The 25,544-nt window shown below is 37.0% G+C and overlaps 2 protein-coding genes across 6 annotated transcripts in view; one reads left to right on the forward strand and one right to left on the reverse strand.

Moving 5' to 3' along the window:
* Positions 1–546: 546 nt before the first annotated feature.
* LOC146574903 (protein phosphatase 1 regulatory subunit 12B-like) lies at positions 547–8,263 on the forward strand. 2 transcript variants are annotated; one of them, XM_085274956.1, is made up of 7 exons: positions 547–888; positions 4,811–4,827; positions 5,001–5,130; positions 5,843–5,944; positions 6,129–6,179; positions 6,260–6,310; positions 7,852–8,263. In XM_085274956.1, exons 1-7 carry the CDS (start codon positions 787–789, stop codon positions 7,936–7,938), a joined length of 540 nt encoding a protein of 179 aa, XP_085131082.1. In that variant the 5' UTR covers positions 547–786; the 3' UTR covers positions 7,939–8,263. The 2 variants fall into 2 exon arrangements, with proteins under 2 accessions (XP_085131082.1, XP_085131083.1); XM_085274957.1 differs by lacking the exon at positions 6,260–6,310.
* A 690-nt stretch (positions 8,264–8,953) lies between these two features.
* The window catches only part of syt2b (synaptotagmin IIb), a 29,579-nt gene continuing 12,988 nt past the window's right edge, over positions 8,954–25,544 (reverse strand). The window contains exons 1-9 of one of the 4 annotated variants that reach the window (XM_085274961.1): positions 25,192–25,329; positions 20,058–20,286; positions 19,780–19,940; positions 17,664–17,786; positions 15,894–16,061; positions 14,833–15,000; positions 13,683–13,800; positions 13,365–13,498; positions 10,595–13,224 (exon numbers count right to left, since the gene is read on the reverse strand). In XM_085274961.1, coding sequence (XP_085131087.1) covers positions 13,009–13,224; positions 13,365–13,498; positions 13,683–13,800; positions 14,833–15,000; positions 15,894–16,061; positions 17,664–17,786; positions 19,780–19,940; positions 20,058–20,262 — 1,293 coding nt within the window. In that variant the 5' untranslated portion in view covers positions 20,263–20,286; positions 25,192–25,329 and the 3' untranslated portion in view covers positions 10,595–13,008. Of the gene's footprint in view, positions 13,225–13,364; positions 13,499–13,682; positions 13,801–14,832; positions 15,001–15,893; positions 16,062–17,663; positions 17,796–19,040; positions 19,599–19,779; positions 19,941–20,057; positions 20,287–25,191; positions 25,330–25,544 lie in introns of those variants that run through there. The other 3 variants (XM_085274959.1, XM_085274960.1, XM_085274962.1) reach the window with 3 other exon arrangements.

Here is a 25,544-nt window from a genome sequence, read left to right on the forward strand (position 1 = left end):
TGTAAGACATAGTATACACATGTCTCCATGGCCAAGCACCCTATATGTTTTTATTATTACTTTTCCTTCCTTTACTACTGTACATTCAGATGTGTCTTCCGCTAGTTATTTAAACTGGTAGGTTTTCATTCATTCATTTATTTATTTATTTATTTATTTTAATGTAAAAACCTTGGTTCCCTTTTGCTTAAAGGACTCTATAGTAAATCACATTTTAATTCACAAGGAAAAAAATACTTCTTTGCCTTGAAATAAGTTTACTTCCCTTTGCATTACATACAACATCACATTTACAGAATTTACATTGCATCAAAGTTACACCATAATATACAAAACAAGCTTTTCTTTAAAAAAGAGAATAATGTATATTCATTTTAAAATACTATTAATTTGACTTTTTATTGTATTTGTAATTTTTACTCTGGTTTGTTAATTCCTTTACACAATGTTGCTATAAATCCTTGTGTACACACACACACACACACGCATGCACACGCACACACATTGCAGCCCGCCTACTCCCCTCTCCCACCACTTCGCCCCACTATCTCACACTTGTGCAATTGTTTCACTCTCTTCTGATATGCAATGTCTCACTATCACGTGAAGAAGACGCTTGGATTGTCCTTTAACCAAAGAAAAAACAAATCTGATTTTAATCTTACTGGATAAAAAAAATACATATCTCTCTACTTCTCTTTCGTTTAAGAAGAACATTAAAAAAAAATTGGACATACTTCTGACGACAATACTGCTGCATGCAGTGGTTCCAGCTGCCCAGGAGCGATGTCATCTCTACCCTCTCACAACAAAGATCCGTCACGCATCAGAAAGCAGTTCTCTGACTCTTGTCCAGTTTCTTCTGTTGCCACTACTAAGAGCCTGCGGGTAAGGCCTGATTGTCTTTAATCTTTTAAGTGTTTGTTTAGTGGCAGGAAATGCCATAAAAGGAAAACATTAACTTTGAGGTTCGGTCATTGTCGAAGAAATGTGTTGAAAACAAGCCACAGAGGTATTTCTGAGCATTAGAACACACATAACTCATCACTGCCTTCAATCCAATTCTATTTTTTTTTTTTTTTGGTCTGTTTTGTTTTTTGGACATAATTGTGTGGCATTAGCTAATCATTTTGTATGATTTATGCAGTACAATTAGGAAAAATTAGGGAAGTAGAATTTCTCAAAATATGCTAGACTTCATGTGTCTTCAACTGTTTCTGCAACATGATTACAATGTTTTATTTTGGTAGTCCAGTTTGACATTCTATAACTGCAGAGGAGATTTTGTGGTAATTTAGTCCAATACAGCCCAAAGTGTTATATTTACCCAATAATGTGCTATTTTTACATTCTAAATAAATCGTGTGTTTTCCTTTAAGTTCGAATAGCTTATCTTTGGGATTACTTATTTTATTGCATTCTAGGGTCTGTGGAGTTAGATTATTAGATACTTGTAATAAACCATGTGGAGAATGTGCAGTTTTATATTGTTCATTACTGTATATGGGGATAGTTCAAATGACCATAGTAACACATAAACTGATAAATAAAGCTACACGTTGATGTTCGTGAGCAAGGGAGCAGAAAACTTGAAGGAAATGTTGTAATGAGCAGTTAGTCTTATCTGTTTATGCAAACCAAGAACCTCTTGAGAAAAATATATGGTGTGACGCAGAGAAAAGTTTGTGAGAGAAAGGGCAACAGGAAGAAAGGAGGAGGAGGAGGCAAGAGAAAAATAGAGAGAAAGAGAGATAGAGCAGGGGGGATGAAAGACAGGATGAAGAGGAACAGAAGGAAAGAGGGACAGAGTGCTTGGAGGACTGACTTGTGGGAACCCAGTATTTATGGATGTTTATCTCTCTGCTAGTCCTAAGGGAAGCTCATATTTTCCATTTGGGAATAGCTGGTCATTAGACAAAAAGTCCCTCACAGAATCTGGGAAGGCTGGAGGACAGATTTCAGATGGAGTCAGTCCTTCATGAGACAAAGACACAAACTTTTTGATCAGCATCTGTTTCTGTGCGATACTGCTTAATATAAATCCGAGCTTTTTCCAGGTCTGAATACAGTATATTGTTCATTGTCATTTACATAGCATGGCAGGGTTTGCAGACATGACTGGATGTCATCTCTTTAAAGGTCCCATAAATGTCTGAAGTGAAGCGTATCACTGTGTTTACACAATGTGCCTTCAACTTAAAACCCTGTCTCTTCTTTAGAGAATTTAGCTTACTTTATCAGTTTCACATGACATGTAGCCCTCAGGCAAAGGATACATATCTGCTTTTTGGCTGAAGTTTATACTACAGTCTCTACCAAAGGTCTCTGAAAGAATAAAGATGCAGTGTAAACTGTAACTGTGTGGACTGTCTTATATTAACAAGTCAATTCTCTGTTTGAATTTTCTAAAAGACAAAATGCAGAAGTACAGGCAAAAAGCAAGATCATTACTTTTACAAGCTTTAAACAAACGTATTGTTTGCACTAAAAGAGTTACAGTAAGAGCTTTTCTTATGATGAATAAACAGAAAGCACACTTGAGGATTAAAAGGTGGGTTTAGAAAAGAAACGTGGCGAAGCTATTTTTGTCTACTGGAGGCTGTATTTTGCTTTCTTGCCTTTTAATCTATCACACAAAAGTGGGCAGCCATGCTAGTATCTTTACAAGGCTGTATTTAGGAACAGCGGTGCTTTCAGCTAAATGCTAATGTCACCACAGGACTTGGGCATATATTTTCTTTTGCTCTCTAAGGTTAGGATGTTTGTCCCATAACGTTTGCTATTCAAATGATAAAATCTTACCAGATTATTGCAGACAAATTTTTGAAGTATAACAATAACAAGTATCCAAGAAGTCCTCCAAGCACATAATAGTGTTGCTAATTTGTTCCTACTAATTTTAATAAAGAAATTCTTTATATGGATATCCATAATCTGTAGGCAAGGGACATAATGTTTGGTAGTGACAATGTTTCTGTTTATAGGCTGCTTGTAGTCTGAGTGCTATTGACCGATGATTTAGCAGGTTTGGGTGCATGCAAGTAAGCAGTCAGCATGGAGAGCAAAAGAAACAGCATTTGCAAACACATCCAACTGTTGAAACGAAGACTCCAGTCTGACCTTTTTCTAAAATGACTGTTTAGTTTTGCCTTGGCTCTCTGTTTATTTTTCATTTCCTCTTGCTATTTGGTTGAATTCAGACACAGAAACTAGTTGGTTAGCATTAGATAACAAGAGCAATCTGAGTTAAAATACACAAAAAAAGCAGTAAACACATGTTAAAAAACAGCTTTATTTCCTATACTGGTGCTGAGTTACACTCACAGATTGTAAATAAAGCTGGATATAGCCACTGTGACATCATCTATAACTGGTCCTGCAGTGAAACTTCTAGCTGAGCATGTTTGCCACTGCTAGCTGTTTTGAAACCAAATTTCATGAGTGACATTAAACTGAAGGCGCTCGTAGGAAATGGAAATGGAGTGGAACTCATGTGATGTTTTATAGTCTTACTGACCACTCAAAGTGCTTTGGACTACAAGGTACGAGCTTCGAGCATATATAATCTAAGTACTTTATCTACCTCATGTTTATGGCCAATTTAAAATACAAATCTTGAGAGAAAGCCCAAGTGTCAGTACAAAAACACATGCAGGCACGGGGAGAACATAACAACATGCTCCCCAGAGAAAGACCTACCTTATCAGACAAGATATGCCTATTCTAAACAATTCTCTATTTGAGCCTTAATTTTTGCAGTAATGGTAAACATATTTCAAGCAAGTGCTAGAGACTATTCAGGGGGCAGAAGAGTGTTTGTTGAGCTCATGGATCAGAGGAGCCAGTGGATGTTTTCTATAGAGTCTGACTTCTATTTGCATCATAGGCACTGCCAGTTGCTGGCCACGGAAGAATAGAGGCTCAAGGGACTTTTACAATGGCTATAGTCTTCAGAAAAGAAAGCTAAGTCCATTGTTTAGATACAGTCTGTAGTTTCACTACAGTTGAATGTGGCAGCACAAGTGTACATCTTATTGTTGCTAGTGGTCTTAACTTTAAAATTTCAAATCACAAAAGGAAACAAACTTTAAAAAAATATGCTATGGCCTTCCCAGTCACTGGATCTCAACTGTCAACTCAGCAGAACTGGTGTGGAAGACTTTGTACCATATATATAGTCCTTATATTTCATACTTTATTATATTTACTAACCTTATAAGTTGATGTATTATCCTATATTTTGTCATCTCCTGAGGAAATTATTTCCTAATTTAGAGTTAAGCAGTAGTCTGTGCAGTAGTTATTACCTTTTTTGGATGTGTTTTAGCTATCTGTGCTTGTCAGTTTATTTAAGGAATCATTTCCTCTCCCCCCTTTAACTTGGCTGAGAATTTCAGACTGCCATAAACCTTTTTTTCCCCACTAAAAGTCCATTTCAAGATAATTCTTGAACAAGTAATTTTCCAGAAACCCAGACATGCAATTGCATGAATATTGATAATATAGTCTGTATCTATTTTTGTTGACATTGTGCCTGTAATAAAACATGCTCTGAGTCCAAATTACCTTTATTTTAGTGTAACAGTCTTATGCAGAAGAAAATGTTTGTGCATTTGCTGGAAAATGGGGTTGAAATAGTTCCTTATGCAATGTAAGGGGTTAAGCACAGCTGATATCTTGGTTAAGAGAATCAGGAATGTTTATAAAAGTGATTAGTGTGGTTGTCATACTGTATTTTTTTTATTTATTTATTTTTTTTAAACTTTGGTCAGATTGCACCCCTTTCTAAAACATTTTCTTCTCATTTCAGCATGAGAGGCTCTCTAGGTAAGGTTCTTCTAATTTGATTTACACCATCAGTAAGAAAGGCATTACCACGTATTACCAGAATGACAACAAAAACAGGAATCTATCCATTACTGACAGGAGTATATCCATTCAATTGGGCAAAGAGTGTGCTAAATCTGAATTAATAGTTAATACATCTCCTGTGTCTTCAGATTGGGATCATCTGATGTCTCCAATGACACATCAACAAACCATGCTGAGTCCTACTTTTTACAAAGAGAGAACAGACTATCTGCAAGGAAAAAGGCACAAGAAGAGACAGCAAATAATGATTATAAAAAGGTATGTGATACACCTTAAATACAAATATACACGACTGTTATAGATTTGTAATATGTAGATTCTGAGTGCTACTTTTTGACAGTACTGTAGATGCGTATGTACTGTAATAAAAGAACAAAAATAAAAAGAGCACACAGAGATTCAGTGGGCTCAATAATTCGTAACATTTGGATTTAATGAAAATGATGAATAGAATGGGAGCTACTGCTGATAATAATCAAATCTAATTTCAAATAGAAATTAAGTATGTAAATTTAATACCACTGCACTTTTTTAATGTTGTCAGATGAGAAAAATAGTTTATTCATATGAAATTATATGAAAATGAATCAGAATCACGTATTCAGGGGGGCAGATACTACGATGCTAATGGGTTCTATGTCGCTTTATGAAAGTAATATGATCACCAAAGATAGCACAGCTTATCTTGACAAACACAAGTGCCATGAGTGATTCATCCAAAACTTGTTGAAGCATTTCCCTCACAGCCACTAATGTGAACATCATGGGAGGAAAAAAGTCTCCAAAGTCAATATGATTCATTATACATGTAACACATATACTAAACCTAATGGCAATCTAATGTCTGTCAAGATATTTTAAGGAAGAAATCTGACCCTGATGGCAATTGATGAAAACTGAAACTACCACAAAAATGTGTCCTGGTGGCAGTGTTTGGTGGTGGAAATCCTAACATGTGGGTATTTTGTAGATGTATGAAAAGGCACTGGCAACAAATCAAAGGCTCAAGTCCCGACTGGAAACAAGTAAACAGGAACTCACCATGATGCAAGACCAGCTGGAGAGAGCACAGGTACTCTAAGCAAGGCTGAAGTAATGATCCAGAAACACTACTGAGAAACAAATTAACCACTTGTTTGAAAAGGGCAACAGTCCATTTTTTTACATAAATATGAGACATTGATAACAGAGACTCCATAATCAAGCTGTTTCCATAAATTGCAATCTTTTCTCATAGTAATCTCTCTTTGCTGCAGAAGGGGAGACAGGATGACTGTGGGGCCAATGTGCTAGAAGCAGAAAAAAAGGTATGGACTCAAGAGGAGAAGTGTTTTTTTAAGCATTTTTACTCGTTTATTTTAATTACCTTTAATGATTATACTTAAAGGAAAGCTGGAGCCTTAAAAAGAGGATATCAGATATGGAAGAACAACTGAAGGTAAATGTTTTATAAATGCCTTAAAATTGAATTTGAACATTAAGTCTCTTTTGAGAATATACAGTAAGTGTTTGGTTGTAACTTGGTGCTGTGGTCTCAGCTGTTTTGTCTTCAGTGGTTTTAGCTGACATCATTTGTCACCATTATGCTCTGCTGGCTGTGCAATGTGTGAGCACTGCAGCGAGTGAGCAATCAGTATTCATGTGCAGCGTAAAGCCCACAAATGTCTGCTGTGTTCTGCACAAGTGAATGCAAACAAAAACCTCTTGTTGTCTGTGAATGAGAGACCTAAACAAAGATGCTGGTCTAAAAATATACCTTTACAACAGAGAAATTATTCAAAACTGGTCTAAAAGCATCTGTCTGTCAGTGTGTATGAACACATTATTGTATTTGTTTAATAAAGATCAGTCTGTCCTTTATTCTTTAGGCCAGTTTTCTTTCTGTACCAGTTACTAATAAGAGTAGAAACCAGAAACCTTCATAGAATGTAGATAAAAGATGGACATACCGTAGTCAGTATGATATCAGGTTTGGTTAGAAATAGGTTTAGAAGCCTCAGGCCATGGATCAGATTGAGAAACCAAGAAGCACTGAACACTTGTACAGTAGCAAACTATGAGTCACAAGGTAGGTCCTCTCTGCAGCATACCTGGTTTTTTCCATCCTATTTGACTTGAATGGGGTCCAGAATCTAAAAAGAGAACTTAAAAGTAGCGGCTAAGACCACAGGGGAGTGTTTACGCTGGCCATAGCTCAAAGGAGCCAAAAAACATTTTTTCCCATAGATTACTATACAACTGAACATGCAGGAACCATCTCATGCTGGTGATAAGACAGACTGTAGGTTTAAGGCACTTTTGCATTGCTTTCACTTTTCAGACCTTAAGCTACGTCCATCATTTATAAACACCAGCAAACTTGTATGAGTTTCACTTTAAGCAGGACCTTGTTACTGTCCACTTTGTGAGCAAGAATTTTTTTTTCTCTTAGAAGACACCGTTCTGTATCCCTGTGTTTCTCTCTCCTGTGTTATGCACAACTTTTAAAAAGTGGTCTCTGCACAGATCAGATTCATTGTATTTATTAATATTATATGTAAATGTTATGACAGTTACGGGGTGTTGTGGTCACTGTCGATCAAATCTAGTGAAACAAATTTTGTGCTCAAAGTAAATATTGTTTATAGCAAAAAAAATGTTTACTTGTGGTTTTGCAAGAATCCAAGGTTATGCCTTTGTTTTAAGAGGTAGATTAGCATGTGTTCTGCGGGTGGTCTGTTGTACTCTGAATCTGCTACCTCCCATTTGATGTGACCAAGGCTGAAAAGATTACTGACATGACCAGAAATAAAAACCAGTCCTTGGTGTGTAGCCCATGAAGACACTACCAAAATATGAACTTACTTTTAAACTACAAATTAAGAACAAGCAAATCCTTATACTAGCCACTGTAAGCAGAAATGCTCTACCTGGGATGAGTTGTAGGACTTTTTAGATACTCTGTCCACCCTTATGTTTTTATACTCTCTTTTCCCTCAGATTAAAGCAGAGCTTAAGATGGAAAACCAGAGACTAAAGGATGAGAATGGGGCTTTAATCCGTGTCATCACCAAACTCTCCAAGTGAGAAGGGAAGCAGACAGAAGGGAGGAAGAAGAAGAAAGGATTCAAGAAGTCATATTTTAATCTGTATCCTTTAAATTTCTGAAAGCATAAGTCCATCCTCTGAAAAGATATGTACATTGGTCAGCAGAATGTATTAAACTGAGCCCTTTCTACTGATTGTTTAGAAAGATGAAAGAGATGTTGATTTAATACTGATTTTCCATCCTCCTGTTCACATATAAGAAGACACATTTGTCCAACTGTAAATGCACAATGCATCAATTTAAAATTTAAAATGTAAACTCACTAAATATTTCTAAATAAAGGCAAATGCCAGTTTACGTGTTTCTTATTACTGTCTTTACGTGAGTAAATTGTCCTCAAGTAAACAGTATATGAAATTTTGTTACTGAGTAGACACTTTCACAAAAATGGACAAAATATTGCAGGTATTTCCAAAGAAGCATTGCCATGGAAACAGCAATATTTGGCCTATTCCATATGCAGATCATGAAAATGGGCTCTGAACTATCAGGGACAGTGGGTGATGGATGAGGAACATTTTTTAGGAACGTAGGAGTGTCATCTCTGATTTAAGAGCTTTACCTTGACTGATGATATTGCAAGTAACACGATCTTTGGCTTACAAGTTTAAATAGAAAAAATGTTTAAAAAAATTATGTATTTATATATTTTTTCCCTATAAAAGTGTCAAAACAAATTTAGCTTTCTTGTAAAATATCGCCTCAATCTCATGCACTTATTAATCTGTCATATTAGCGTCAATTAAGTAGGAGTTGTGGTGATTTTGATCAAATCACATGGACTTTATCGCTAAATGGTGAATATGATATCCTTTATTTAAAGGCATAAAACTGTGTCTTACTTTTTTTTTTTTAACGCTGGGCTGTCATCTATGTGTCACACTCAGCTACTAAGCTGTTTCTTGGCATTTATTTTATGCATGCAACGCCACCCGCTGACCATAAATGGAAATGCATCCTCTACATACATTTACACAACACATGGGACAAAGCTACTTAAAATGCCTTTATTTCCTATTATTACATATGAACAACACAGAGATATGCTCTGATCACATCCTCATATTTTGGTTCCCTTGAGTACTTCAGTTCTACACAGAATGATGTATGAGTACAACTTTTTTGGTCTTTTTTGTTTGCTTTTCTGCTGGAAAAACATGGATTCTGTACAGAATTAAATCATGCAGTTCACAAAAAGGCACAACTATTGACACACCTCTACAACAAGACAAAACAAGAATGACGAACGACATTCAAGCATTTCGCTTGTCTATGTTGCTGGGTAAGTGAATATACAAGCGAGCTTGACTGTCTTTGGATGTTCTGTTATATGGCTATGTTGACTTAACAGGATTATGACTGTAAAGGAACCATTACCGAAGCAGCAGGTTGGCAGTATTGCATTTCGAATGTTGAATGTTGAATCTGCACTGTTTGGGTCTGCTCTGTGCCCAAGACAGCTTGTGAGACCCAGGAAGACAGGGATTTTGTTGCCTGCATCGCAGAGAACATACCTAACATACCTTAACAGAAGACCATTTAACGAATGCCGGCTCTACACTCCTGTTGAAAATACATAAACTAGCACATGTAAAATATAAGTTCTATATCAAAGAGTAGAGGATGTGCTGACACACGGTGTACTAAAGGATGTAATGAGGTGCTTCTCCACAAAAAAGATATTGGAATTAGACATTAATCCTCTGTCTTCAGCTCATCTCCTCGAAACCAGAAACAGTCTTAATGTGAAAGAGAGTGCAGAGAGGATTAGGCGCGTTCATCTCCATGCACTCCATCTTATAAATAAGGCTTTATCTAAACGTAAATGATAATGACTCAAAAAGCAGAAAAATGAAGGCCCACATTGTAAATGATGTGGTAGACAGCGTCAGTATCTAAGAGCATGCACAAGCGACACAACACCAGCTCATCCTATTGTAATCCCTTAGTTAAAGTATATCAGTTCATACAGTGGCATTTGTAATGAAAAAAAATATTGATTGCTTGATTATTAGATGGTAGCTACTTAAAAGAACAGCATCAATAATCTGGTATGCTGTAATAATATTTAATTACTTATGAAGCAAAGAAGACACTACTGAATAATGAATTTACAACTGAATTCAGTTTAATTTATCCTACAATTTAAATAAAAGCTATTTTTCTTGAAAAGCAAGAAGATGAGGAGGTACAATTTAATGACGTGTGACGAAAAAGGGGCTACAAGTCAGTTAGCTAATGTACGGCACTGACATTTGATTAACTAAGACTTGACACCCGTCTGGCAGGAGTACATGAAGGAAACACTTAGGTACACTGAGATAGAAAATTAAGGAGACAAGTATTCTCCTGTTTTGAAATATATACAATTAACTGATTATGTATTAATACACTCAGAAATGAACAATTATTACATGACTTGTAGCCTGAGGAAAAAAACACACTAGCATAGAGACATAAAAACAATGACGGAAAATCAGACGATCATGCAGTTTGATGAAAACGCAATGGATTTCCATGTGACACTAAAATCAGCTGTGTTTTTAACTGAGGCATTCATGGAGTCTGGTAAGCCAAACATGGATTGTTCAGACATACATTCAGCAGAAATTCATACACTTTGCAGTCAGTGCATCCTTTTTTTATACTCTGTTTTATTATAAAAATGACACAGAACACAAACACACATACACAATATAATTATGGTTCCTCTTTAAAACATGCCGCTATTTACATCATCTTGTAAATACATGCTGTAGCCTATTAACAAATTTTGCGGGATGCATATGTTAACAATTGTAAAGAAGTACTGTGGATGAACCTGTCAATGTGCCGCTGCTCACCATTAGATACTTCTGCTGGCGACGTGGATGCATACGAACGACTGCCTTAACATTTTCTTTTTTAAACAAACTGCCCCCTTATAAAAATGTCCTGAAAAATCTATGTTGACATTTAAAAGCACTAAATGTAGACACAAGTTTCTATGAGTTCATTTTTTCCAGTTTCTGAAATTCTGAGAAAATATTTTAATGTGTTGGCCTCCCAAGATCTGATTTTGGATTTTTTGATTTAAAGAAAGTAATTCACAAAACACCGATTCCCTGATTTTGTCTCACTTAGAATTCACTGATAACATCAATGTATCAACTCGGGTTGAGTGGATGAGTGGGCTGGAGCCAATCCCTGGAGATAATCCACAAGAGATGGGGTAAAACCCTGGACATGTGTCCAGTTCCATCAATTCATGGCCAGTTCAGAATCCAAAATTACCTACGTAAGCAGTGAAACTCAACATCAGAGAGGCTCTAGACAGTGTTTGAAGCCAGAAATTAGTTGTCATTAATAATGATTTCAGTTACAATGATTTGAATTATAAGAAAGTGATACTGACTCTTTTCCCTCCCGGTAAATTCGGAAGATTTTTCAGGTTCAGGTTGTCATCACGTATGATTAGAGAAAGTGTCATCCATTTTCTAAAGCTATTTTTTTGGGGTTTTTTAAGGTTCCTGCAATAAATGACAATTTTAATCCTACATATGTCTACATTTAACTCAAAGAAACCAATATGGGGACAGTCATGATTCTTCAGTTAAGAGGAGCTGCTACAGGAAAGAGATCAGGTCATTGGTAAATTCAGTGGAATTTAAATGTCAACATTTTAAATGTTCTATCCTCAGTCATTCCCTTATAATAATCAATTCTTTGTGTCCTTTTTTGCTTCCAAGCCACTAAACATTACACTAATAATTTGCCTACAAGTTTCAACATCACCATATTGCAGCACTTTGTCTCCAGGATCAAAAAGCTTGTGTCCCGACCGAGTGATTCAAACAAGACAAAATACTGCGAGGCATGATACATGCTCTATTCTGCAGCTCTATTTGGTTCAAGCAGATGGTCCAGGATGTGTGTATTGTATACGTTTGATGATACAGTTGCTATGTTTAGATTCTACACACCTCATTAATACAAATCAAAGCTACATCTTACATTTCAAATTCAATAATCTATAAAACATAATAACCAAAATGGCACTGTCTTTTACTAAACAACAGAAATCAAAGAAGCATAGTCAGTACTGTTTTCAGCATCATTGGTAATCCTTTTTAGTGCCTTACTTCTACAATGGATAAGTAAGGTTTTACATCCAAGTGGTCAACATAGCCAGATTTCAAATGGCACATTCACAGTGTCCCTGACACATTTTGAACAATATTCAACCACTTTAAAATAAACAATAAAACCTGCACTACTTCTCAAAGTGTCATATTAGGAAGGCACCCTTGTATTCCTGTCTTACATTACACCTGTCTGAAGACACAGAAATATGGGTTGAAGCTAAATGCATAGATGGGCCTTCGTGGCAACACAAAACAAGCAACTTAAGTCAGACAACTGCATCATCCCTGCTATATGGTTCTGCTGCACTGTTTGCACCATCTCATATGTGAGCTGATAAAATCAAGAAAAATGTCATACATATTCCAGAATTGATTGTTGCATTCATTGATCTCAACCTGAATCATCTGCACTTGAATCTCTTCACATTGATAGACTTAAGACAAACTTTATGCAGGAAATAACCCCAAATTAGAGTACTTTCTATTGCAAGTTAAAGCACAGTTATTAGCAAGACACAATACTGGGCGTGATGCACGCAGAGCAGTAGGGAGGTAAGTAAAGCATGCTCTATAAACTAAACTAAAGCCTTTTTTTTTATATATATCCAGCATTGTCTTCACCAATAATTCCATTCAGTGTCAGCACCCTAAGAATGAGATTCTTCAAATGAAGGAAAGACTAAAAGTCGATCATTCATTAACCAGTCACCCGGTAACTCAACACCATTCTTCTCAGCATACATTAATGTGGGAAATGTGATGCTCAAAAAGAGTTTCAGATATTCTACAATGTCTTTTTTTTTAATATATTTTTTTTGAGCAGGACTTTTGACAAATAGTCATGTGTGAAGTCATGAAATTCATGCAAAGTAGGGATGAAGATTGGATTTCTGAGTTAGTGCATTAGCTGGTTGGTGAGATGTGTTACTTCTTTGCATTCAAGGATGCCAGCTGGCCATCAATTTCCTCCTCTGGCTGCAATGGGTGCCACTGGGCAATGGGACGGCGTGGATTAGCCAGCATGTCAGACCAGTGCTTCAGACCTAAGCCAGTAGCCTTACTGCCCACGAAGATTTTTCCAATGGCATCATTCTTACCTATCTTGTCATAATCAAACACTGTGACTGCCACCAAGATTTTCTGAGAAGGCAGCAAGAGAAAATGTAATCAATTATCTGTTTTCTGGGCATTTCATCATTCAAACTGTAGTGGAGATTCATTCATGAGCTATTATAACATATCAGTGAAGTCCAAAAGGTGTTGTATGACTTGTACTGTACCTGCATCTGTTCCAGGGGGATTTCAAAGCTGAAGGATTCATTGTAATATGGGTTTAGGGTGTTCTTCTTCACTGTAGTCTTCTTTTTCTTCAGACGCTTACCACCCTGGAGCAGCTGGATCTTTACATAAGGATCTGGAAAAAACATGAATATGATGAACAAAAGAGAAAAACTTATTCTGTCAATGACACAACCTTTAGTGTTTCTTAATTTGTTTGTTTGTTTGTATTTTAAATGGTTTTTCTTTGAATTTTCTCTTCAAATTGAATTTTCTTGCATGTGCCAAAGGACAAGAGTATTATGTGTTTTTTTTTCTACCAGATAAACCGCAGGCGTCCATCTTCTTCAGATTCTTTGCCTCCAGGATGCAGACAGTGAGTTTTCCAGCAGTGGGGACATAACGAAGGGAGATGCAGATATCTCCAAGTTTCTCAGGCTGAGCAGTAAGAGACACAGAAATGACAAGCACACATACTCATCAGATGTCCATAAATTGCATTTTCTGTGATGGGTGGGTGCAAAACATAGCTTTTATTTATCAAGATTTATACTCTTAGACTGAAACTGAGGGGTTTTTGTTGCTGCAACAGTGACATTATTTGGAATAAAACCCCTCTATCTGGATTTATGATCGCTCTGAGCTTTTAGACTTTGAAAATCCACTTTGATGACTGGGGGCAGGGATAACCTCGAAAAAGACACTGGAAAAGACTAGAGATACTAGCAGGTTATGTATGTAATCAGTTGTGATAAATTTAAAAAAGTGAGATAGTTTCCTTAATTATTCAAGCAAACTATCTCAGCATCATTGTTCACAGGTGTAGAAATGCAAGGAGAGAAATTTGTTGCTCCACTGACATAAATAAAATTTTTGATTTCTATGTGTCTGAATGTTTGTGCACTGTTATGAAATTCCATCTTTTAAGAAATGCGAACTAATCAAGGAGCTAAATTATTTCTGAATATTAAAGATAGGATGATCAACCAGTGCCATAAACATCTTGCTGACTCCTCCAACCGAGTCGACATCAAGCCCCTCAGCCCTGCTGTAGTTTTCAAGTAAAATTAAATGCAAATAAATAAAGAGGGAGAATTTTTGGTGAACTACATTTAACTGTGTTTAAACCTGAATTGATACACAGTTAGTGCTCAAATAAGTATTCATGGAAGCAGCATGAAAGACTAACGAGAAACAAACTATAGTGGAACCATTTATCATAATGAAGGAACATGTAAGCTGGTGCAATGGTGCAGCTGAATGTGTTCTTAATTGATTTTTGGTCAACAATGGAGCATTGTGGCTCAGAAAAATAAGATATAATTGATCTCTGTCTAGACAGACAATACTTGATAGTAGCATCAATTCATAATTGGTTTGGGGCTTTTTCTTAGGGTTGACACCCAGAAAGTTTAGAATCTCAATGGTCTATTATTTAAAGATCACAGAATGAATCAGTTCAATAAGCACCTCCTCTTGATCAGCACTCTCGAGATCCCGCCACTCCTCAATAGGCCGTCCAAGGTCAATGGTGTTCATGGGCAGCTTTACCTCTCCAATGACATCATGTTTAGAAAATCGGTCATAGTCATAAACAGACATCACCAAGGTCTTTCCACCAAGCTCCTCATAGGGTACCTGACCAAGAAACACAATGTCACTTATAGATTGTATTTATCTGTCTCACAGGATAAATAGGTTTATTTTTAATGTCATTAAACTTCACATAAACTGCCTCTGGAATTCTTGAAAAGGGCGAGTTAGTCCCACTGAAAAACCCCCTCATTAAATGATACAAATACTTGCTTACAAATTTATAGTGTTTAGCAGCTGCTATACAGAAAACAGTCAATAATCAAAACTAAATGGAAAAAACTAAGTGAACTAAAAATGTTAAATTATAAATTATCAGAGAAAATAATCTGAGAAACCAGACAAATAATACGCCCTAAAAGCACTAAATGAAATGCACGGTTATTTTCTCAAATGCAAACAACAAACATATTAGGAAAAATAAGTTATTACACCCCAATCCACAGAAATCTATGTGAAAATGAAGATGAGGACACCTCTACTACAAACTGCATAGGCATACATGAAATAAAAAAAAAAGCATCTTCTGTTTTAAAAAGAAAGAAAATATCTGGAATAAATTTTGATGGAGAAACAATAAATCTGACAGTGAAATTCTCATGGGAGGCCTTTGGAGATGGCAATAAAGGGCAGCCTGTACAATAAGATATTTTTCTGCTGCAGTTTTAACATTTTGCAGACTGGTATCGCCTGCAGCTTGACCCAGAGAGACTTGCAAAGTCCCAGTGGGGCTTATTAGCTAGGAGCATCTAAGAGCAGCATGTAGGCTGCATAGGCCAGTGGGTACACACACAGAGCCAGACAAACCTGACATACTGTCAGTTTCATACACAAAAAGCTGCGATAATGATTTGTGATATTTTAAAAAAAAAAACAACTTGCTCAAATAAGATTTATGTTTCTTTTTTTTTACAGCTGCATGCAAGAACAAGACTCACCTTGAAAACAAATGTCTCATTGAAGACAGGGTTCAGTGTTTTTTTGTGCACTTTGGTGTCAAACTTCTTCTTCTTGTCAGGGAAGAGCAGGACTTTAACATAAGGGTCTGAGGTTCCACCTGAGTCCATGGACATGAGATCTGCAGCTTGAAGGATACCAATTGTCAGCTGTGTGGAGAAAATGAGGGTGTATGTAAGCAACAGGAGCAGTGAAAACAGAATTTTATCAGGCAAAAATGCAACTTTTCTTTGAGGGTCACTGCCTCAGACTGGTTATATAAGCCTCGCAATCCATCACCACAAGCGTCTCAGCTGACTGGAGACATACTGGATGTCAGAAGCTTTTCCTCAGTGTCATCCAATTGTCACAGTGTGGTAACTTCTAAAAAATGTATTACACTGTGTGCTAGAAAATACAGATTTTAGCTGTCTATATTTTACAGATACATTAAAAGTACAGCCATTTCACCCTCTACTGTGTTTCATATCTAGTGAATTACTGGCATTTTAATTGAGCACATGAAGGTTTGCTCATATGCTGTCGAGTAATCAGTTAAGCTGCTGGAAGTACCACGGTTAGATAAATGTCTTTTGATTTACCTGAAGCCACTATAACAAGTTACTCTTTTAAGGTTTAGCCTCTTTTGTCTTTTCAGCCCTAAAAATAACTGTGGTTTTACTGACAATGTTCATCTTCTGCATACTCCTGTTCAGGTTTTGTATAGTATGTAAATGTAACCTTGAGTAACATCAACTTAACTGTCCTGTTTTGCTGCTATTAAAATTGTGAAGTTTATATTTGGTGTTTGTTCACATTCAAAGCCTGAATTAGGGAACTCTCTATTCCTCAAAATGTCATGGAAAATTACTCTTTTTCTGGCTGCTGACAGTAATTTCTGATTTATGGAGTAATAAAAAAACAGCCCTTTGTAAAAACTTTAATACGTCAAAAGAATGAAAGAAGAATTCCGAGTCTCATTGATCTCACTCTTACCAATGTTCAGATATCTGTTCCAGAAAAGTTTTCAAAACTGGCAATGACGCCTAATTTGCATAATTGAATGTGAAATTTCAGAATACATTACAAAAAATAAATAAATAAAAATATTTGATTAATGTCTTGATGGATCCAGGTAAGGAAATCTCAGAAAGTTGATACCGCTCATGGGTAGCGGTGGGAGGAATGCGACTGAAGAAGTGACCTGGATGAGTGAAAAAATGTTTCTCCCACTAAAAACACTGTCCAGACGAACAGTTTCAGCTTTCTGGGAATTGGATTAATGTAAGTAACGAACTAGAGAAATCTTAAGGTATTATCTTTCAATTAAAATGTTTGCTTTAGTGTTTTGGCACCTTTAGAGTCCCTTATTAAGAGCTGGATTACTCAGCACAGAGGCATTATGTGGTATTATTGCTACTATGCATCTCCCAGGTAAAGAAAATGTTTCATTCATGACACCCATGAAAGAAAAAGCTTGTTTTTTCTTTGCACTTCGGGTTAAATAAACAAGAAAAAGCATTAATTTAATTACTATAACTTTACATTTTTTTTATTATCTTTGCACAGAACCAAGCTACTACAGCGAGTTCCATACTGAAGATGACATGAATTGGGTTATCTAACTCTTTAATTTAAACATGTCTTTAAACACTAAAACGTTTCAAATGGGTAATTTAAATATAGCAGAAAACATGAAAAACTCCCTCCAAAATTGTTAATTATTTCTAGAGCTTTTTTTTTGTAGTTCACAAAATGTGATAACCACAGACCTTTGTATTCTCAAAGTCATAATCTATAGAGTATTGCAGCTTCCCCAGTTTCTCCTGCTCTTTCTCCTCTTCCTCTTTCTCTTCCTCTGTCAGTCCAGTCTCTCCCTCATCATCATCGTCATCCTGATGTGTCTGCAGTGTAAAGGTAACAAAACAAAAAGCTATGTTAAAGGTAAGAGTACAAAAAGTCAGGATACAGGGTTCCCCATAACAGCCAGCATGCCACAGACACTGGAGCTCCAGGAGTTTTTATGTGGGAGATACATGTTTTGGTTACTGCTTACCTGCACAGCACCTGATGATAAAAACCAGGAATTTATCATTTAAAAGGACATAGCTGCCTGTAATCGGTATCCCTACTTTTTTTTAAGAAACTGTAGAAATGATTGTCTCAGTGTTTGTGGATCAGTGGGCAAGTCCTTAAATCTGACATGCTTCAGCAGTACAGTGACAGCCAGAATCAGTGGAGGCATTGCATGCTAGTTCCACTAAGAAGGGTAATAAATGCCACGTCCTAATAGTGAAACTGAAAATAAGAATAATTTCTTGTTGTTAAAGGCATTAGATCTTAACAAATGAGCGAGGAGATATAGGTTTGGATAGACCCCTAAGGAACTAGCTTACAACAGCAGGAACAAATGCATATTAATCAATAAAAAATATGACATAATATTCAGGGCAAGGGGATGTATCTTATTTTATAGGATTTATTTTTAAGACTTCAAATTTGTTAACCTGCATCTCTTTAAATTAATGTGGCAAAATAAATGTTTCTCCTTTCACCTCACCATTATTACAAAACTAAATCAGGATTAAAGGGCACAGCCAGCTATTTGAATTTTGTTAGAGCCTTACTGCTTCAATATGATTTTTCTTATTAAGTAACTTAGGTGATCTTGACTTTGTAATCTTTTCTTTGGGTCATCCAGTGTCGTCACATCCTACCTCCTCCTTGAGTATTACCATAAAACGAAGAGATTTGCAAATCTTTGGCTCACCATGCAGTTTTATCATCACCGTTTCCATGTCTCCCAAACAACCAGCCATGCCCTTTATCACATGCACAGATTAATAGTGTTAACAGTCTTGGATATCATATTTTAATCCAATACTTTCCATATTGGTGTGATTTACAGTAACATTGTCCCGAGAACAATGTGTTAGATGGTTAGACTCTCCTCTCTGGGGTTTATGGAGCACATCATAGCTTTCCATTGTTACATTCTCAAGCTATCATACCAAAAAACTACAAAATAATGGGGAGGAAATTAAAAAAAGAAAGAAAGAAAAAATAGCAAAGGAAGCTACAACTTTCATTCCATGAAACCCCCCTCCGCCCTGGGGGCCAGAGAGCATCGACATGAGCTATCCACCTACCGTAGAGCAGGGGTCCACCACAGTCAAGAAACACGAGGCACACACAAGACACAAAGCGGAAAAGGAGGAGAGCAGAGAGAGGAAGAGATTCAACTCACAAGACACCAAACACACTTCAAAAAGAGAGGCAATCAACACCACCACCACCACAATCATGATGAGAAATGACACGCTTGTTTTAGGCTCAGGGCGATAATTTCACATTGTGGACACAAGCAGTTGATTGCTTTAATTAACTGTACAGGGGCAGTCTATGGTAATATAAGCTGTTTAGCCCATCAAATTAAGAATTTATCCTTAACTTTATAGCACTTTGATTCACAACTTCCTGATGTTTCTGCAGGCCTCATCCTTTCATCCATTACCTTTTAATGTGATAAGCTTTGTTTTATAAGTTGACGAAACATTCTCTGCTCATTCTTTGCCACATTGCAATAAAGTGTGCCATTTTTCACCATGGAGCACAATGGAGCACACGTTTAAACAACCACAACAACAACAACAACAACACAAATTGAGGGGAAGAGAGCTCTCCTTGTGTCCTCTACAGCCTGGGCTAAAAAAGCTGCTGGTAAAAGATCAGATTTAGTTAGCAACATTGTTAAAATCTGGGCAATAACTATCATAATAAATAATAACAACTTGAATAATAAATTATTGTTGACATAATCGACAAAATTTCACCAATGCATCTTGTAACCTTGACTCTTTAGCATGTAGGAAGCGCGAGGCATCATACCTCACCACCCTGCATGTTCTTCATGTTGAAGCCATCCTTTCCCTTCTTTCCTTTCTTGTTCTTCTTCTTCTTGCAGCAACATTTTTTGATTATGCAGAAACAGCAGGTGAGGATTAGCAATGCTGCCACTACAGCAATGGCAATCAAAGCCCACGGAGGCACTGTTGATTTCAAAATAAACGAGGAAAAGTTGAGTTTGAATGGAACTTTGGTGTTTGCCAAATGTTAATGTTTTGTAATGCTTGGAATGATGTAAAAAGCTCTGCAGCATTACTTACATGGGATTTTATCAATTTCATTCAAGAATTTGCTCTTGATCTCCTCAAACATGTCATTCTTGCTGATCTCTGTATTGTTCGAGCCAGAAGTTTCTGGTGCTGAGGTGGACATGGCAGCTGAGGTGGGAGCCATGGTCATGGTGGGGGCACTGGTGGGCTCGGCCGCTGTCATGGCCTGTGGCCGTCTGAACAAGTTGAACTTCATTGTCAAAGACTAGGCACAGCGTCCCTGAAACACAAAGAGATCGGATATGAAGCAACAAAAATTGCTTTAGTGGTATCATGGAAGATTTGTCAAAGAAAGTGAAAAATATTGAAAAACTATTGAAATATTGAAACTCATTATGACTCAGGAAGTCATAATGGAACATCAATCAAATTTAGCCATCTGCACCAACAACAGCGGCAAAAGACTGAAGTAACTTCTTAAGAGGGGTGGCAAATACATTAGGTTACCTATTCACTAGGGGTGCAACGATACACAAAATTCACGGTTCGGTTAGATCCTTTGGTGTCAGGGTTCGATATTTTTTCAATACAAAAAAATGTTCATGCCTTTTTAATTTGTCATTTATTAAAATTATAAATATATATTTAAGTCAAAAGTAGTTTTTAAATTTAATGTTGCTGAAACAACAAAATAAAAATATCTATCTGATCGAGGAATCACTCATCTTTGAAAAAGAGAGTTTATTACAGAGAAATGGCTCTTTCCAAAATAAAAGCTATACTATCCGCTTCTTCTGGGCTATATTCTCAGCAGCATATTAAACATATCAGGTCCCCATAAGGAGAATCATGTGCTAACGGCTGTCTAAATGACTCGGGTAAAGTTTGTAGCATGTGTGTTTGTTGTTTTTGTCTGCTTCCACTTGTCTTTGCACTAGGATGATGTCGGTGTAAATGTGCAGTCATATTCATTGTGTTCCCACTAGTGCTGTCAGCGTTAATCTTGTTAAAATGACATTAACGCCATAACTCGGCAAATCTCCATTAACAAGTTACCGTGGATCGCCCCGTGCGTGGGGCTAAGGCACTAGTTCCCACCAATTGAGCATTGCATGGCACATCCGACATATTGTTTTACTTTTGTCCATGACACGCTTACCATCAGGGTCATGCTTCACATGAAAACCAAGATAGTTCCAAACGCCAGATCTGAATGAGGGTGGGAGAGGTTCAATTTCGGGTAGCATTGAGGCAGTTGCCATGTTGCAACGAGCTTAGCTTCTGTCTTGCTAGCTTGCGCTGCGCTCAGTGGATCTGCACTCGACAGTGCAGCCTAGGCGGGCGGAGTAGTCGAACACAGATCCACTGAGCGCTCAACACAGACAGCATCGTCAGAAGAAAAGTTGATAAAATAAATCAAAAATTTTGTATTGTTTGATACACATGCCTACCGAACCGAAAGCACTATATCCAACGGTTCAATATCAATACGAGTGTCGTTGCACCCCTACTGGTTAGTAATCTAAAACTCCAGAAAGCTGCTAAATTGATTTTATTCTGACTTGCTTTCCATTATAATTTTTAATTTTATGTTTGAGTGATGATGACCTTGAGAGCTGCAACACAACTCTGTGAAAGATGGGGAGTATGAAAACAATGCTTCATCTGGGACTCATCACACTCATCACACAAGTCACAGAAGTTGAAAGCCCTTGATGTTGCTGATGATATGAGAATTTAGTGTGTGTGTGAAACTGTGACCTGAGATGATTACACCTCCACCTTAAAACACAATGATCTTCCAGACCTAAAGGAGAGTCTAAAAAGTTATCCAAAATTAAAGGATACGTGAGTATCTGTACATGTACATGATGGCACAATTGTTAAATGATTTTCTAGAATAATCAATACATAAACAGCATCATTTTGTCAAGTAAGTATAAAGAGAGACATTAAAGATGAATAATTAGTTTATCTTAATGACTTGAACCCAATAACTGCTTGAACCAGAAGAAAACAGCTGCTAACTCAAATTTAGCAAATGTCAGTTGCTTGTCAAACCGCAGAGCATTGTTACTTAAAATATATATGATGAGTGAGCTTTAGAGGTCCTTAAGATAGACCTTATTATATGTGACAGAACCATATCTAAGCGTCTATTTTTCTGGAAAAATACCAGAAACACCTTCCCTGACATGACGAATCATGCTTCTCTGTCTGGCAACCCGATGGGTGAGTCTGGGTTTGATGGTTGGCAGGAGAACGATACTTGTCCAACTGCATTGTGTCAAGTATAAAGTTTGGTGGAAAGGGAATTATGGATGAAGAACTTTACTGGCCTGCACAGAGCCTTGATCTCAACCCAATAACATACCACTGAGATGAATTAGAGTTCACATTTCGAGCCAAGCCTTCTTGTCCAATATCAGTGTCTGATCTCACAAATACACTTCTGGAATAATGGGCAAAAATTCCCACAAAAATCAGACTCGTAAAACTTGTGTAAAGCCTTCTCAGAAGAGTTTAAGCTGTTCTGGCTGCAAATGTTGGGCCAGCATCACACAACCCTATGGATGAAGAATGTATGTCACTCAAGTTCAGTCATTTGAAGGTAAATGACTGAATAGTTTTGGTAATAGGGGTTTTCTTCTACCAACCAACTAATCTGTATTTATTTTTATTATTTATAACCGACGAATCAATGATCAGACCAATAAATAGTTGAAGGTTCCACCTTAAGAGTTCAAATGTTTTAAGATCAATCTTAAAATAGATTCTGAAATTTTATAGACTTAAGTTTAACAGGTTAGACATAGCTGGAGATCTAAGCTGCGACTTTAAATAGCATAAGAAGGCAGTCATCTAAATCAGTTTCACCTCCCAACATACTCTAATAAAATGAGTGTCTTCTCAGAAGGGCCCTCTTTTAACAGATGACAACTCCAATTTAACTCTCAGCCCCAAGTGAGCATTATGTTATGTATTCTCTGTTTGCTCTTTGCATGACTGCTGGTGGCAGCAACAACACTAACATTTACTGCTGAGCACAAATGTCAATGCTCTGGTCTAATTGAAGCTTGCTGTTTGTCAAAGTGCTGCAGATCGCTAGATGAATTTGAAAACACCTGCTTTAGTTTTAATTAACTATGAATAACTGTATTATAGTGCTGGGACAGGATTGTTTCCTACTGCATTTAGTCATTTATTTGATTACTATGTATGTCTCAGGAGCATAATGGTTTAAATTGTGTCAGTAAGACTACTTATTTACCACAGTGTGATATATTTCTAGGAGCTGCTGCTCTGACTGATATGTTTTTTTAAAACTAAATAATATGATTTTGATGCTGCCTTTACTCTTTCATGAGCCCCACAAACTCAGCATAGTGCTTAAGAATAACTGGCAGCTTGACATCCTTTTATTCGTTTTGTCACTCTGCTAATGTTTCCACATTTATTTGTTTTTCACTCCAGGGTAAAGAATTCAAAGAAATAAAGCAATTTAAGAGAAAAGGTCATGGAATTAAGATGTGTTCAAGCAACTAAGGAAAATGTAACATGATTTACATATTTTTTTAAATTGCTAAGCACATTAGGTATAATGTTTTATATCCATGCTATGGATGTAAGACAAGTATAGAATTAGTACTGGCAACTAAGTTTGCTAGCGTTACACCTTTTTCTCAGTTGATCTACTGTGATCTGCTCGAGTTTCTTACTATAAAAGATGTAATAACTAAAAAAAATTGTACTTTTTATTGTGTAAGCTTTAAAGTACGATACTATCAGCTTTTTATCAGCTGTTTGCTTGCTATTACACTGTTATTTTACAGTGTTTCTACTGTTATTATCATCAAACTTTTATTGTTGTAAAATGTACATACATGTCCTCCTCATATAACGTGAATCCAGTTTATTGTCTTTCTTGAACTATACGGTAGCTCCCCACAATTCTTTGCAACACCTGATTAGAGAAATGCTTGCACAAAGAAGAGGTCTGGTCATCTGTAATTAATTGCTTCAGGAGTCTCAGCCATTGTGGCTCATTGCTAGCTGTTCTCAACTATGCAAATAGTAGATGCATATACAGAACTATCATAGTCTAAAAACCCTAAATAAATGCACAGTAGCTAGATGTTAATGTTTTTTCTATAGATATCACCATTTACAGTATTCAACTGTATCCACAAAAGTCCCTCCAGTCATACAGAGATTTGCTACAGCGAGCTTATGTGTCATTATCAAAGGAAGTGGTCCGCAGCTAAGGATATCAGTACCTCAAAGTAAAAGTGAACTGTCAGAATATGGCAAACATAATGATGATAAAACCCAATCTTAATTGATTTGCAGCCCACAGATCGATAAGTATTGCATTTCAACATGTGCACTTTAGCACAGACTTTCTATTGCTGTAAGGTAGACTGTGCACTGTTCACATACAGTGGTGGTCTATGTGCTGTGGGCAAGCACATCATTGTTGCTAAGCAATACTGATAACGTCTATAGCTGAAGTGACCAACCAATCAAATAACCAGTTGGCTCAAGGCCAGTGTCAAGTCACTGCCCAAGTGGTGGGCATGACATGATACGAATGCAGACTGCTGCCACTGAGCTGAAATGTATAATGGTTATGAATAAAGTTTTTGCTCCAGCAAAGGTTCTTCAAAAACATTTTATTCATCACCTGCCCGTATCTTTCATTTGTCTCTAAACCCATCCTCACCCCTAAAATGAAGCACATCTGAGACTGCAATGTTAAAAAAAAATCCTAACATTAAGTCAGATATGATTTTCTCCACTACCCGAACTTCCCTAAGTTAATTCTGTCTCCTCTGAGAAGAGCAGTGATGAGAGAAGCGACTGAATGGAAATAGAATACAATATGCCCATACCGTCCCCTCTTATTTTAGCCTACCTTCTACCTCTGTGCCATTAGCACTCAGTCCTTATCTCCCTAGGATTTCGGCAGCTCACCACTGGCCGATATCACTCAGTCACAAAAAACAGGCTCGGACACATCCTCATTCATAAGTAGGATCAGGTCCGGAGAATACAGTGCAACCAAAGCAGTTTGATATGGTTTACCCAGTTTAAAATGCAGAGAAGATTCCTCTAAGATAACTGTGGTCCAGTTGTGCATCTTAACTCATTTTTAATCTACAAAGATCTTCAAGACAAAACTCACCAGTCAAATGTGGTATTCCCCTCGTGGGGTGGCCCATCCAATCAATAAGTGTTTGGGTTACAGTTCCTCAGAGCTGTGGTAACATAGTCTGATCTCTCCCATAAGCAGAGACTGCAGTCTCCTCTCACTTCTCTCCACTGCAGCACTACACCCCTCCTCCTCCCCCTCCTCTTCCTCCTCCTCCTCTGTCCAATGCACACCATCGCCCCCATTTTCCACCCTCCCATCACATATTTCCCTACACCCTCTCTGTCTCTCTGTTCAATGTACTTATGTACGCAACCTCTTTACCTCTTTCTCTCCATCTTTCTCATTCCCCCAGCCTCATTTGTGATGCTGCTCACACAGCTGAT

This window comes from Mchenga conophoros, linkage group LG5, assembly GCF_057382185.1.
Source record: "Mchenga conophoros isolate Kocher_MC1m ecotype Shallow Benthic linkage group LG5, M_conophoros_male_GT1.1, whole genome shotgun sequence".
NCBI classification, from domain to species: domain Eukaryota; kingdom Metazoa; phylum Chordata; class Actinopteri; order Cichliformes; family Cichlidae; genus Mchenga; species Mchenga conophoros.

What these genes read in the sequence shown, in the direction of transcription:
- LOC146574903 (XM_085274956.1), top strand. Translation starts at nt 787, where the DNA reads ATGTCATCTCTACCCTCTCACAACAAAGATCCGTCACGCATCAGAAAG. An exon ending in ACCAGCTGGAGAGAGCACAG is followed by an intron (nt 5,945 to 6,128) that starts GTACTCTAAGCA and finishes TCTTTGCTGCAG; the next exon opens with AAGGGGAGACAGGATGACTG. An exon ending in TGCTAGAAGCAGAAAAAAAG is followed by an intron (nt 6,180 to 6,259) that starts GTATGGACTCAA and finishes TTATACTTAAAG; the next exon opens with GAAAGCTGGAGCCTTAAAAA.